This window comes from Paramormyrops kingsleyae, chromosome 3, assembly GCF_048594095.1.
Source record: "Paramormyrops kingsleyae isolate MSU_618 chromosome 3, PKINGS_0.4, whole genome shotgun sequence".
Lineage (NCBI taxonomy): Eukaryota > Metazoa > Chordata > Actinopteri > Osteoglossiformes > Mormyridae > Paramormyrops > Paramormyrops kingsleyae.
Window position 1 is genome coordinate 17,248,308 of NC_132799.1, and position 13,554 is coordinate 17,261,861.

General features: G+C 47.2%; 1 protein-coding gene across 20 annotated transcripts in view; it reads right to left on the bottom strand.

Annotated features, from left to right (window-relative positions):
* LOC111848816 (neurexin-1a) overlaps positions 1-13,554 on the bottom strand; it is a 249,977-nt gene that overhangs the window by 148,368 nt on the left and 88,055 nt on the right. For all 20 annotated transcript variants that reach the window (XM_023821107.2, XM_023821125.2, XM_023821124.2 and 17 more), the window contains 2 exons: positions 13,390-13,551; positions 7,311-7,749 (listed from right to left, as the gene is read on the bottom strand). In XM_023821107.2, the coding sequence (XP_023676875.1) occupies positions 7,311-7,749; positions 13,390-13,551 (601 nt within the window). The remainder of the gene's footprint in view (positions 1-7,310; positions 7,750-13,389; positions 13,552-13,554) is intronic.

A 13,554-nucleotide genomic window follows, 5' to 3' on the forward strand; every position in this document is an offset into this window, starting at 1 on the left:
TTTTTTAATGTCTCCGGATAAACTTTGATTAAAGGATGAGAGAAACATAGGTCCATCTCCCCAGAGACCAAAACAAACAACAGAGAAAAACAGCAGCCACATTAATCTGACCTCAACACGGAAAAAAAAAAAAAAAAAAGATCTGCTGGATGGCCTTTTACTCTAATATTAATATTTTGCCAAGCTGCGAGAAAGCACCTTGGACCAGCAACCATTTCAGATTATTCAGATTCCTTCTGAATAATTAGCTTGGATAAAACCATGCCAGTCGAGTTTAACTGTCACTGCTTTTGTTCACCATCTAGCTGATGCTGGGCAGCTCAGTTGACACATTACGTCTAGTGTCTGAGCCCAAAGCCCTGGTGCCTCGTACATCCATCCATCCACTTCCTGTACCCACTTCAGGGGTGGAACCTACAGGCATAAGGCAGGGAATAACCCAAGATGGGGAACCAACCCACTGCAGGGCTCTCACACCACTCACATACACATACACACACACACACACACTCACTCCTATAGACCCAAACCCCAGTCCCAGACATGAGAAACAAGAATGCTATCCACTGCACCCCCGCTCTGGCTGCACCCCTAAGCTGCACACTCTGCAGCTACCAACATGGTGACGGTAATGGCTGGGTGGCTTAATACCCCCCAGGTTACCACTAATGGACCTGCTCAATCATACTCATTACTGGGCAACCTCCTCCCCTCTCACCTCACCCATTATGGCGAGGTGGGCAATCAAGCCGTCAATTCCTGGCCCACTGTCCCCAGACACGAGGTCCGCACTCAGCGCCAGAAAATGGGACTACTTCCTCCCAGATAGATTTCCTGGGGCTTTTGATAATCTCTGGGAAGGTGGGATTCCCCAAGATTCTGTTGCTGGGGGATAGCCATAAAAACCCCGATACAAGCTACACGGCGGACAGGATCGACGGGTTCAAAGTCCACACAGCAGAAATATCGGCATCTAGTGCCATCCCTCCTCCAGGTGGATGGAAAAAGAAATTTGAGAGTTCAAGAGCGTTTCTTTAAAGGGATACCAAAGAGGTGTGGGTTGCCCTGTTCTCCTCCCTTCTTATTGCTGTACTTGAAATGAACATCAGCCCCAATCTAGGCTCTGGCCTGCTATGAAGATGGAAAATAAGATAAATGGGAAGGAAAACAGAAGAGAAGGATAGTGAAATGGCCGGAAAATGTCGCAAGCTATTGTCTGGCAGTGTGGATGAGAAGATAAGCTCAGAGTGGATGCCTAAATGGGAACAGGCTGTAAAAAGAGCTGCCAGTTAGCATGCTAGTCAGCCTCATAGGCCCAGCCTGCTGTTTAGAAGAAAGAGTTTGATTTTTATATGCTTCAGCGGTTTTATTTGGTCAGTATTGGACAGTCTTGTCCCTTAAAATCGGCATCCTGTTCTGGCCAACTTATTACATGCCTGGAAAATAATGCAGAAACTCTGAGAGTGGGGGTTGTGGGAATACGGCACCAGTGAACCTCTAAGCATTTGAAGGGGGGGGGGGGGGGGGGCGGATGGAAGCAGCAGCCACTGGCCACGTTTGGTGTAATTTCACTCATGGATGAACAGGGCAGCCAGAGGCGTGACAGTGTCACCCAGGCCACGTGTCCTCGCTTACGGCATCCCTGCTTTGTCACCGACCCCCGGGCCTCAGTGGGGCCCTGGGGAGCGGAAACAGCATCCTGTTCCTTTAAGGTCAACAGCATGTCATTTTACACTATATCTAATCTCAGAGCTCACAAAGGAAGGGGTGGGGGGCTGTCCGCAGCAGGATCAGGTTTGGTTGCTTTTGTTAGAAAGGACACAGTCTTGCTGTGTTAAATAAAACATCTGAGAGGGCGATAAAAAGGCCACGATTTCTAACTTTGCACTGCTGTGATCTCCATTTTGTTACAAGTCGGGCACACAATCAATAAATGGATCGGGGCGGTGGGCCCTTTGGTATCGCAGGTTTGGATCATTTAATCTTCCAGACCCCAAAAAGTTCCCTGGAGACCCAACATGCCAAAGTCTGTGCAACTGTTGCCTTACTTAACATGTAAAGGTGTTATGCATAGCCATGAGTCACTTTGTGAGCGGCATAGACAGGAACACTCTTTCTTTTTGTGTTTGTGGGTGGGGGGGGGTTATTCTTATCTCTCTCATGCTCATAAATAAGTGAAGTTTGATAAACCATCCAGCAGGGTGTGTCCTGCTCTCCCATCACATTCCCCTCATCGATGTAGCCATCCACCTCGGTGTTAGAAGGGCTGCAACAGACACAAACGCCAGGGGCGCCCACCTCGTTACGTCTTAGGCGGGCGCTAACGCACACCCATACACTGATCTCTGGCATGTAATTGTAATTTGTCTTCTGCTAATGTTCAATGCTTCACTGAATACCAGATGAAACAACTTAACCTGCATTTGACGATTAAAAGACAGCCTGGAGTAAAAATAAATAGCAGAATCATTTACCCCCAACTCTCTACCAAGAAAAAGACGATTAATTTATCATACATTAGTAATACTGAATTACAGAAACGCTTGTAAGTTTCACATTTAAATGTATATGAAGGATTCAATGGGTAACACTGTCCTCTCACACGTGCAGGGCTGGGGGTTCGAATCCTGCCCTCATGCTGTGAGATAGTGCCTTTAGATTGTCCAGCGGACTGCCCCCGCCACGCCATGTTTCCTGGGACAGGCTCTGGTGGGCCAGCACTGTAGAAGTGGCTATGGAAGATGTATGGATGGACGGACGAATGTGTTCCTTAGTGCAGACATGCTGTGAAGAACATCTCAAATGCTAACCGGTCTCTCTCTTATAAATCTAAATGCAAATCCCCCCCCCCTTCCCCCGTCTGCTGAGTATGCACTCTGACCTCTGTCCTGAAAACCCAATTTGAACATGAACCGGACAGGCAACACTTTCATGCCGTGCATTTCTAGGATGACAATCGGAAGCTTCTAGATGCTCCTCTGTCTTGCAGCCCATAGATAATTACACCCCCCCCCCCATCAGCATCATGCCATTATGATTACATTTTTTTTTTTTAAGGCAGAAATGGTCTTTGACATTACGATCACACACCGCTGAAATCCGCTTGGCGTGTTATAGGGCATAGCGTGCCAGTCAGTGCGTCAGCACACACAAACCACATTCAGCCCCCGCAAGCCTTCAGCAACACGCAAAGACAAATGTGCTCGAAAGTTAAATTTAACTAGCTAATTATCAGTCATTTCACACTGGTTAAAGACTTGACTCTATATAGAGGGCACATTATTCATACTCCGTGACAGGTCCTGAAATATTTAAAGCAAGCATGCGATAATTAAAATGCCATTCATTCATAATTTCTAGATTAATTTAAGGTATCATGGAAATAACTGAATATTTTAAATAGATAGTTTAAAGGCTGTATTATTTCAGAAATCTCAGGAAAAAAGGTAAAAATGCCAAAAATCCACGGAATGAGTCAGCGCCGTAATGAGAGCAGTGAGGAGCAGTTTTGCTTACTGACTAATATGAGAGGAATGGAGAGAAGGTCGCATTTCACAGACACCTTCACCCACGTGAAGAAAGTCATATCATCAGGGCAATTTACCACCGGTGCTGAAGTTAAGTGCCATGTGTCTGTGGCCTTAATCTCTGAATTTCCATTAGCGTGCCATTTAAATTCTATCTGTGATGATATTCATTATTAATGTGCGTGACCTGTATTTTCGTGAGCCCAGGGAAGCAGATGACTATGAGACCAGATCAACTCAGCAGATCAATAACCTCTCATCCTCCCCTGCTTCCCCCATTCTGCGGGGGCCTGAGTGTCAGTGCCCAGACTCTCGATTACTGGAGTGAATGTGTGTGTGTGTGTGTGTGTGTGTGTGTTTTGGGGGGGGGGGGTGGCACTAGGGATGAGGGGTGGGGCTGAAATGTCATTACCACACTATTCGGTAGAACGTGTCTTGTGAGAGACAGACCTTGGTTACCATGGCAACTCAGCCGGCGCAGACTCCGGGAGGGTTAGGTAAAACAGTGAGACGTATATAGGGTGTTGGGATTTATTTCTCATTCCTGGCCGCATCAGACAGCTATTTTCAGGACTGCTGGGGCAAGGAGCTGAAGTGTCTGTGAGCTGAACGCACAAATGTGACGTGTGCTTTTCATGACACAGTGACACGTTTGAGGCATGCCAGATTTCAGAATCAGAGGTGGGAAATCAAGATATTCCTTAATCTATCTTAAACGCACACCAAAGGTCACCCATATGCTCGGAATTTTCACTCAAAATTCACAATCCGAGTGTTCTACTGTATATATAATAAACATTTTAAATGAAACATGCATTTTGAGGACAAAAAAATATATATATAAGAATTGCATAAAATTCTATGAAAATAAGGGGTAGCATGGTGGTGCAGTGGTTAGCACTGGTGCCTCACACCTCTGGGACCTGGGTTCGAGTCTCCACCTGGGTCACATGTGTGTGGAGTCTGCATGTTCTCCCCATGTCGTTGTGGGGTTTCCTCTGGGTACTCTGGTTTCCCCCCACAGTCCAAAGACATGCTGAGGCTAATTGGAGATCCTAAATTGCCCATAGGTGTGAGTGAATGGTGTGTGACTGTCCCTTGCGATGGGCTGGCCCCCCATCCTGGGTTGTTCCCTGCCTTGTGCCTGTAGCTTCCAGGATAGGCTTTAGACACCTCCCCCCGCGACATAGAAAGATAAGTGGTTTGGACAATGGATGGATATATATATATATACACACTCCTCTACCTACAAACTTTCAGATATATGAATGAAGAGGACTGAACATCCAAATTGTGTTCCTTGGGCTCCTGTTTCCTGTCCGCAACATAATTTTTTGTTTCTGCGTGCCAATTCCGCCTGGTACGACTTCTGGCTGCTACTCCCGTCGCGCAGCAGCGTAGCGTGCGTACTCCCAGCATCCTAGTGCTTTGTACTTGCGTATTAAAATGATGTTGAATAACGACTTACAAACATTTCAAGTTATGAATGTAACTTGAAATGTTCTCATTCGTAAGTAGAGGAGCGTCTGTATATATTTATATATAAACATCATTAATTTCAGTAAATGCTTCTGCAAGTCTTGACATTTAATTATCCGTTAGCGATGAATTATACATAGCATTTAATTATATAAAGTATTGTGCACCAGCAAAGTTTGTTTCAAACCATAAGCCATATACTCTTAAAGTACCACACACTACGCAACAATAATGCACTTTACCTACACATTCAGAAAGAAGTACAAAACAAAAGGCCACAGTCCATCAGACTGTAACCATATACTCTAAAAGGACCATGTACCACAAAATTCATGTTGCAACCATATACTCCGAAACAGCTCGAAACACTGCCTAACCATACTCTCTGTAACACCGTGTAACATACCATACTGTACCCTAACACCAAAAAGCATGAAATCTAGTCAACAAACACAAACCAGAATATTAAATAACCTTGAGCAAGTTAAGCTCAGGTGAGGGGGGGCTTGGTACTCAAATGTATCCCATGATTTGTCTGTTGAAGCGAAGTCCTGACAACCCGACTTGTGCTGCTGTTTTCCTCTCACGGTGCACCAGCCCCCTCTGTCCTTCCTAACCAGTTCCTTCCACCCCCCTTTTATTAGACAATAATATAATAATTATTACTATTATATTATTATCTAATGTTATTGTATTATTATGTCTGCCATTCTATCATTGTACACGGTGATTATTCCTTTAAAGCCATTCTATTTCTAACTTTTTTTTTTTATTACGTACGCTTAAATTTTTAAATTTGCATGCACCCTATAATCCATCCATTCATCCCTTCTGCATACCCATTTATCCTATGCAGGGATGAGGGGGCCTGGAGCCTATCCCAGAAGTTACGGGGCAAAGCAGGGAATAACCCAGGAGAGGACACCAGTCCATTGCAGACCATATTTTGTTTTTTTTTTTTTACATATTTTCAGAAGCAATAAATGCAGTAAATATATGGTAAAGCACAGGAATCTGCTGCAATGAGAAATAAATGTATCTATCTTAGAGTAAAACGGAATACAATCAATTCTGCATGTGCAATAGAAGAGCAGGACAGTGGTGACAGTCGTTTTATATTATTGCCACTAGGTGTCGCTAAACGTAAAGGAATGAGCTGGTCTTTGTCACTCGAACTACTTTGTCATCCAAATGCTGTCTGATGTAAATGTCTTACTTGCCAGCAGCTACAGGTGAAACGGTTTGCACTCTGACTTCACAAAATAAAACCTTAAATGATCTGAACGTCACAGACAATGAGAAGGTAAAAAGGAAGGAGGCTGGAAGGGTGTGGATGGGGATTTAGCCTGCAGGTAGCTGTACTGTACAGAAGAGCAGAGACCCTTTTAAATAATGATGCAAAACAGAGGCGATTATCTTAGTCCTCGAAGAGCTGCCTTTACCTCCACACAGTTACCAGAATCACCCACTTCAGCTAGTTTTATTTCTCATAATTGTCACTTTTCGCGTTCTTGCTTGTTTCTGTTACGTAGGCTTGCCAGAAAAGGCGCGCATTATCAAATCGTGATCACACAGGAGGATGATCTCCCCACAGGAAACCGGCTCTGGGGTCGCTTCTCAGCTGCACGCACACGGCAGCGCCGGCAGACGCAGCTTTTACAGCGGCGGATAGTGCGATTCAGCACGAAAGGGCCACCTTATATGCGCATGAAAGGGGCATGATATTTAGCCCAAATATGTAACTGAACCGACAGACAACAGGGTGGTAAAATGGCAAGGAAATCATAAAATCAGCAAGGAAACGGTAACAGACTGCAGGCAAGAGAGGCAAATTGGGGAGAAACTGGAATGTGGGGGTGTGGGGAGGCAAAGGGAGACAGAGGAGCTGGAGGAGCTGAGTTGGGGTGGGGGTGAGGGGGGGGGGTGGTTGGTGTTAAGTACTGATGTGACGCCTGGTCCAGGAAGGACGTGTGGGTTGTTACAGCCCCGGGTCGATACCCTTGTCCCGTTTCAGGAATGAGGGTAAGTCATATGCACACTAAGAAAGGTGTCCAGGTGGGGCTCTGAGGATCTGAGAACAGATCCAGGTGGAACAATGCACAGAATTGCGGGGGGGGGGGGGGCTCCAGCTCCAGGGAAAAACAACAGTGAGCAAAACAGGTTTGGCCTACATGTCAGGCTGTGAGGACGGTTAACCAGCCCGGGGGGGGGCAGTCTGTCGAGCGAATAAATAAAGTATCAGGTGAAGGTGGTAGGGGCAGAGAATGTTCCAGTTTGACTTGGCGCAGAGAGACGGCCTCATACCTGATCTCCCGTCCCGCTGGAAGTCCACGTGGTACCACTCCCCATCGTTGACCTTCTTGTTGATGGCCTTGGTCTTGGTGGTGCCAGAGCCCATGTCCAGTAGCAGGTAGAGGTGGCCATCCAGCATCTCCATGGCGAAGAAGTCCACCTTAAGGGTCTGGGGGTTCTTGTTGTCCTTGGGCTGCTTGGGTTTGCCGTGGCTGAACAGCAGCAGGCCGTTGGGTTCTGTGGTACGGAAGTCGAAGGAGATGGAGCCTGTCTTCTTGGCGTTCCACTTGTGCAGCGTGATGAAGGACTCAGGCGTCTCGAAGGTCACCGGGTCCAGGTTGGCCACGTTCTCGCACTTGAAGGCCACCACCCCGTGGATCTTCATCTTGGCATCGCCCTGCTTGGCCAATCGGGAAAGCTCCAGCCGCACGTCGTTATTCTTGTACACAACCTGCCCCGCGAGAGGAACGAGAAACGACGGCGCATTGACACACTTCCTAATGTGAAAAGCATCATCGAAGCGCGATCCCTGCAAACCCTGTATGCAGAACACCTTTTTCCCCATTAGGAAACACCTACATTTTTATCAGTTATCATCATTTTCAAATCCTCCTATTACATAAAAAACCCATCAACTGTTCTGATGAATATCTTTCAGAAATAAAAACAAACTGGCAAACAAAGATATGCCACATCCCCAGTAAGTCACCAGTAATCCTTCTGCAGTCAAAACCCTACTAAGGAAGGGTGAGCTATGAAAGTCACACTCCATGGCTCTCAAATCCATGCACAAACACAAGAGCCTTTTTTCGACTCTGTATATTTGGAGAGAGGTGCTGTTGGGGGAGGGGGAGCGGTGATTAAAATAAACACTTAACCCTATTCTGCACAGAAAACTGGTTTCCGAGATATTCCTGCACCCCTAGGGCATGTTGAATAAAGTTGAGTCTGCAATGTTGCTTCTTTGTTACCCCGGTGACCAGAGATGCGTTACTGGCACAGTTAAGTGATGCAACATTGACCCCTGGAGTAACGGTGTGGCATTGTCATGAGTATTGTTTTGTTTAGGAGCTATCAGCGCTTTCTGCCATACTACCATTGCGGTTCTTGCTCACCACGGGAGTCGGGCCTCTCCATTCACCCCTTCCCGCCCTCCCTGGTTAACTGAGCAGAACATCACCTGCTACCCTCCCCCCCTCCCCCAATATGCTCCCGAGCCATTACCCTCTTGCTGCCCTCACCGATTAGTGGAGCTTAATGTCAGTCACGGAACCTTGTCCACTCCCAGCCCCAGGAGGGAGGGTGTTTCTGAGCCAAATGGCCCTAGTGCAGGAGGGCCACAGAATGCAGTCAGATCCTCACAGCGCCGGGGTCCTGGGCGCTGCCTGGAGAGCCTTTCGTCGCCAATTCGCTTCAGCTCACAGCTGATCCCAGGGCACTGGCCCTTTATGCCTCCACTAAGACATTCCCTGATATATTTTGGCCCAAAATAAGTTTATTTAAAAAAAAAAACCGCTCGACTTCAGTTCATTTGAAATCTCCGAGTGACACCTGGATGTCACAGAAAGACAGCGATGGAGGTTCAGAAAGATTACCGTTGATGGAGCTCTAAGAGATATTGCCTGTGAGCTGTGGGACACACACAAGGGAAAAACACAGCAAAATTTGTATAAGGGCGTGTCGGGCCCTTGCATCTGACATCACCTCCCCGTTTAGCAGGCGTCCTCGGATGAGATTCAACATCTGCACGCCTCGCAGGTGTTGGGAAAGCGCTGAGCAAGCCATCCGCGCAGGCTGCAGGCTGAAAGGCGCACCCCGCATGATGGATGCACCTCTCCCAAAACCATCCCCTGATGTCCACATTAATCAACTCCACCCACACTCACAGGTCACCTGATCCGCCGGGCACACGGGCCAAATTAATATTTAAAAGTCTTCTTCATGGATATAAAGCATACTGGATTTTTCTTAACTCCAAAGGAGGGCAGGTGTGGCTGAATCCCCAAATTTCTTACCATTACAAATTCTGAGCGGGAGGTATGAAAACGGGCAGAGAAAAGGCTGTGGAGCTTTCCCGATTTAATACAGAAAATCGATCTTTAAGGAGCCGGTCTGGTAGCAAGGCGAGGCATCTCGAGGCCCACAGGGATAAATAAAACAGCCATGTTTAAATGTCTTTATGCGAGGGAGGAGGACCAGTACGGCCTCTTGGAGCAGCGTGGAGACGGCGTGGCCATCTGACACATTTCCTTTCATTTGATTCTTTTTTTTTTCAGGTTTTTTTCTTATTTGGAGGACAGAGATACGCTGAGCGCAGCGGCGCCGGACTCGCGGCCGAACGACCCGGCGGGAGACGGGGGGCCCGTCGGCGGAACGCGGGCGGCGGCGTCACGCGGCAGCACGAAAACGAAGCGGAACTATTAAATATTTATGGGGCACGCTGAGTATTAATCATAAAGCACGTATAATCGACCCAACAATCTGTTTACCTGTACGGTTTTACGGCCGGGCCTCCCCTGGAGCCGGCAGCTTTGCCAAATCACATAAAGGGACGCCGGCACTGAAGCGGTCCAGGGTGCTTCAGACACGGAGAGTGAAATTAAAAGCGGTTAGAACGGCACAGGAATTACTCTCCACCCTCGGCGAGTCTATTCAGACTCAAAGGCGGTTCTTACAGGGTTTTAACGGGAGCGGCTGTCCGCGTGCCGCCTCTGTGGGCATCATTAATCCACGCTGCTAATGGATTAATCCATACATTGCCAGGCCAGCACATCCGCGGTTAAATCGCGTATGCTTCCGCATCAGCTTTCCCATTAATAACGGCCATTTCTTGCCCCGGAGATGGGGGGTGTGTCTCCACGTCACGGCCGGCGGTCGGATATCGGCCATCACGCGAAGGAGGTGAGCCGTGCCGGACTCGGTCGGTATCCTCACATTCGCATCATGTAGGTTTCTGGCTCAGCAGATGTAAAAGACTGCTGGACTGACAATTGGTCACCTCATGATTTGGGGGGGGGGGGGGGGGCAACAACTAGGAAACCATGATCCATTTCTGCTGGTCATCTCAGTCTCTCTGTTGCTAAGAGCTGTATATCACAGCGTACATGACTCATGATTTGATGAAAACAAATATTGTGAGGAGAATCAGAATCAGACAGCCACCGCCTTGTTTCCAGCGCCGCCTCAGACCGGCGCCGGACACCTTCCCTGGGCCGGGATGCCAGGCCGGCTGCATGGGAGGCCAGCTCGCCATTTTCCAGGGCTGGCTCTGAGAGGCGGTCTCTGGCAGCATTCCTGTGAAACTCGCTCCATTGATGAGTTTAAGTAGATATAATGCCCGGCTTTTTGCTCCCCCGAAAGGATGACGGATGACAACAGGGACAAATAATTATCTCCTGTTCTTTACTGCTGACACTCCCGTTGTGTCAGAGGCAAGTAAATTGGCTTAACAATCGCCGAACAAAGGGAAGCGTCCCCCAGGGTCCCCAGGGTCCCCAGGGTCCCCCACAGCATGCCACACACAACCTGCCCCCTCAGCCATGGGCATCTGCCAGGGGACAGTAATGAACACCTCAGACCACAACACATAGATCCTCTAATAGATATACATTGGTATAGATAAATAGATATAGACTAGATCCTTCCACAGATTAGTTAGTGTGTAAGCCAAAACGATGGCTGAGATGCTTTGGTTTAAAACGGGGAAAGAGGTAATCAAGTTCGGCTGTATATGAACCCTTCAATCCCCCAACTTAGACCTACAGCATTGCCTGACACACCAGCGTGGCCCGGTGCTGGCAAAGGGCCCGGCAGGTGCTAACAGCAGCCACTGCCGCCAGACTGACATTACATTACCGGGGCTTCGTCTACACAACGTAAATCTGCCCAGTAAATAGCCGCGGTGAGGTGTGACATGGAATCGATACCCAGATAGCATGCTAGCCTTGAGACCCCCAGAGCCATTAGCAAATTAGCACAGTGCATCATCTCCTCCATGATCTGGAATGTGACCCGGCGTGCGTGCTTGGCACCAAGTCAGCCTGTCATTGGTGTGACCCGCCAGGATGCCGATTCCTTGGCGACTGTTGTCAGGGTGTGATGGCATCAATAGGCATGATGGGGATGTCCTGTCATACTAACCAATCAGGGCTGGGAGAAAAGGAACAAACTATCAAGTGGTTGCTGGGGGGATGAATAATCGGATCTGATGATTTTTGCGATGTCAGAATGTCCTAACATCCCCCCCCCACACACACACACACACATACATACGACGGTACGGCTGACCACACCACACCACACAGATGGCAGCCGTGAAGCTGCTCCCCCCATTTTACACATGCATGTAAATTTCATATAAAAAGACCCATCTGGCCCGGGGGCTCTGTGGAATACACCATCACTCTTAAGGACCTTTCGTGTGCAGCAATGTGCAGAAACTTCCAGAAGGTGCACTGACCGTGCTCTGTGGCGTGTGAGCTCGCTGAATCATTCCCGTGGTCAGCCTGGGCCGCCTCCCTGCTCCCCTAACGACAGGAAACCCCCCCACGGAGCGGTGTAAGGTGGGGAGGCGCGAGCTTAAGCAGACGGCCTGTCAGCGGAGGGCGCACTGATACCCGCCCTTGTCTGGGGCAGAACGTGGTCAGCAGAGATGTCCGATAAAAAAGGATAAAAGACGGCAATACTTTGGCAATAATTAAAAAGGGTTTTTGAATTTACGCTGGCAATGATGATTACAGTTATAATGATTATTATTATTACGCAGACCCTTAAGGCAGTCCAGAACCTTGCAGGAGAGACCAAGTGCACAAACCCATCAGCCAAGGGTGCAGAGAGGAATGTAGGGCATCTCCAAACAGAAAAATAGGTTTCAGGGAAGACAGAGGAATTAAAGGGATAAAATGCTGGATTTGCTTCACAAAGTCCAGTTGTTTCCTGTGTGTATATTCCAGGTCACAGTCGCCATTAAAAAATCAAATGCAAATTTTATAGGTCTTGTTTAAAAATATAATGACTGCAAATGAGCAGCAGTAACTGCTGTCTAAGGCTCATTGTTATGTGTAGATTTCCCGAGCATAACACTGCTGTGCTTTGTCACAGAGTGCACTTCGGAGTGCACTTCAGAACACATATAATGCGATTACAATACAATGCAGAGTATAGAATGGAGTACACAGCAGAGTAAATAGAGTGGGGCTATGGTCCTACATGAAGGCAAAAAATAACACTATAGTGTGTAGTCCGGAGTATACTTCACAATAGAGTGGGGTTGCAATTCTATACAAAGACATAAAGTAACAGTAGATCTATAGCATTTATTATAAATGTGAGGAAATATATTAGACCTATAGCACCATTCTTCTGATTCTAATTGGCCTCATGATATACTGTAAGCCAGCTCTGTTTATTAATGTCTTTGACCTGTGCAGTATTTTTCCTGTGTTTATTAGAGCTGAATTGATCAATACGCATTTTTTAGTTGCTGAGTCTGGGTAGAAGTTTAGATAGCTGTACATTACCTTCAACCGGAGGACACACTCCTATCACACACTCCCTCCATATACATCCAACACCTGCGTCTTTTATTGTTTGTTGTTCAAATAGCTTGCTTGTCATTCAGAAACTGCAAAACAATGTGATTCACCATCTAATACGTGCGAAACAGGATTTTTTTCCCCCTCCGACATAATAAGTCACTTATTGTGACACACTGTTATATTGACTGCAAAATGATTTATGGATGACATCAAAGAAATAGTACGTGTCAGATCACATAATAGCATTCATTTAAGTAAAATGTGAGGTTTAATCACCAACTTTCAACATCAGAGGAAAAGAAAAGGTCAATAAGTGGGAGGAATTTCGCCCTAGCACTTTTTTACTTATTGTTTTTGCAAGTTGGAGTCTCACTTGAAAGGGAGGTGTTCTGCAAACAGGAATGCTCCTACAGAAATCCGACAGGACCGCTGCTCAAGCTATTGTGTAAAGCATGCAAAACTACAAGAAAGAGTACGTCTATTTGCATTTTCATTGTTTGGTTAGGGAAGGGGTGTGAGGGGAGGGAAAGAACACACAACGTTCTGGTGTTTACCTCCTTTAAACAACCCATAAAGTTGTTGCTAACGGGCGATCCGGGCAGATCTGCAGTACTGGGACTGCCTCCAACATAGAAAAAGTCGTCGGACCCTAGCATGGTGTAGTCCTCCTGCGTATATCCCGTGGTGGTCAGAATCCCATCCACAGATATTGTTACCTA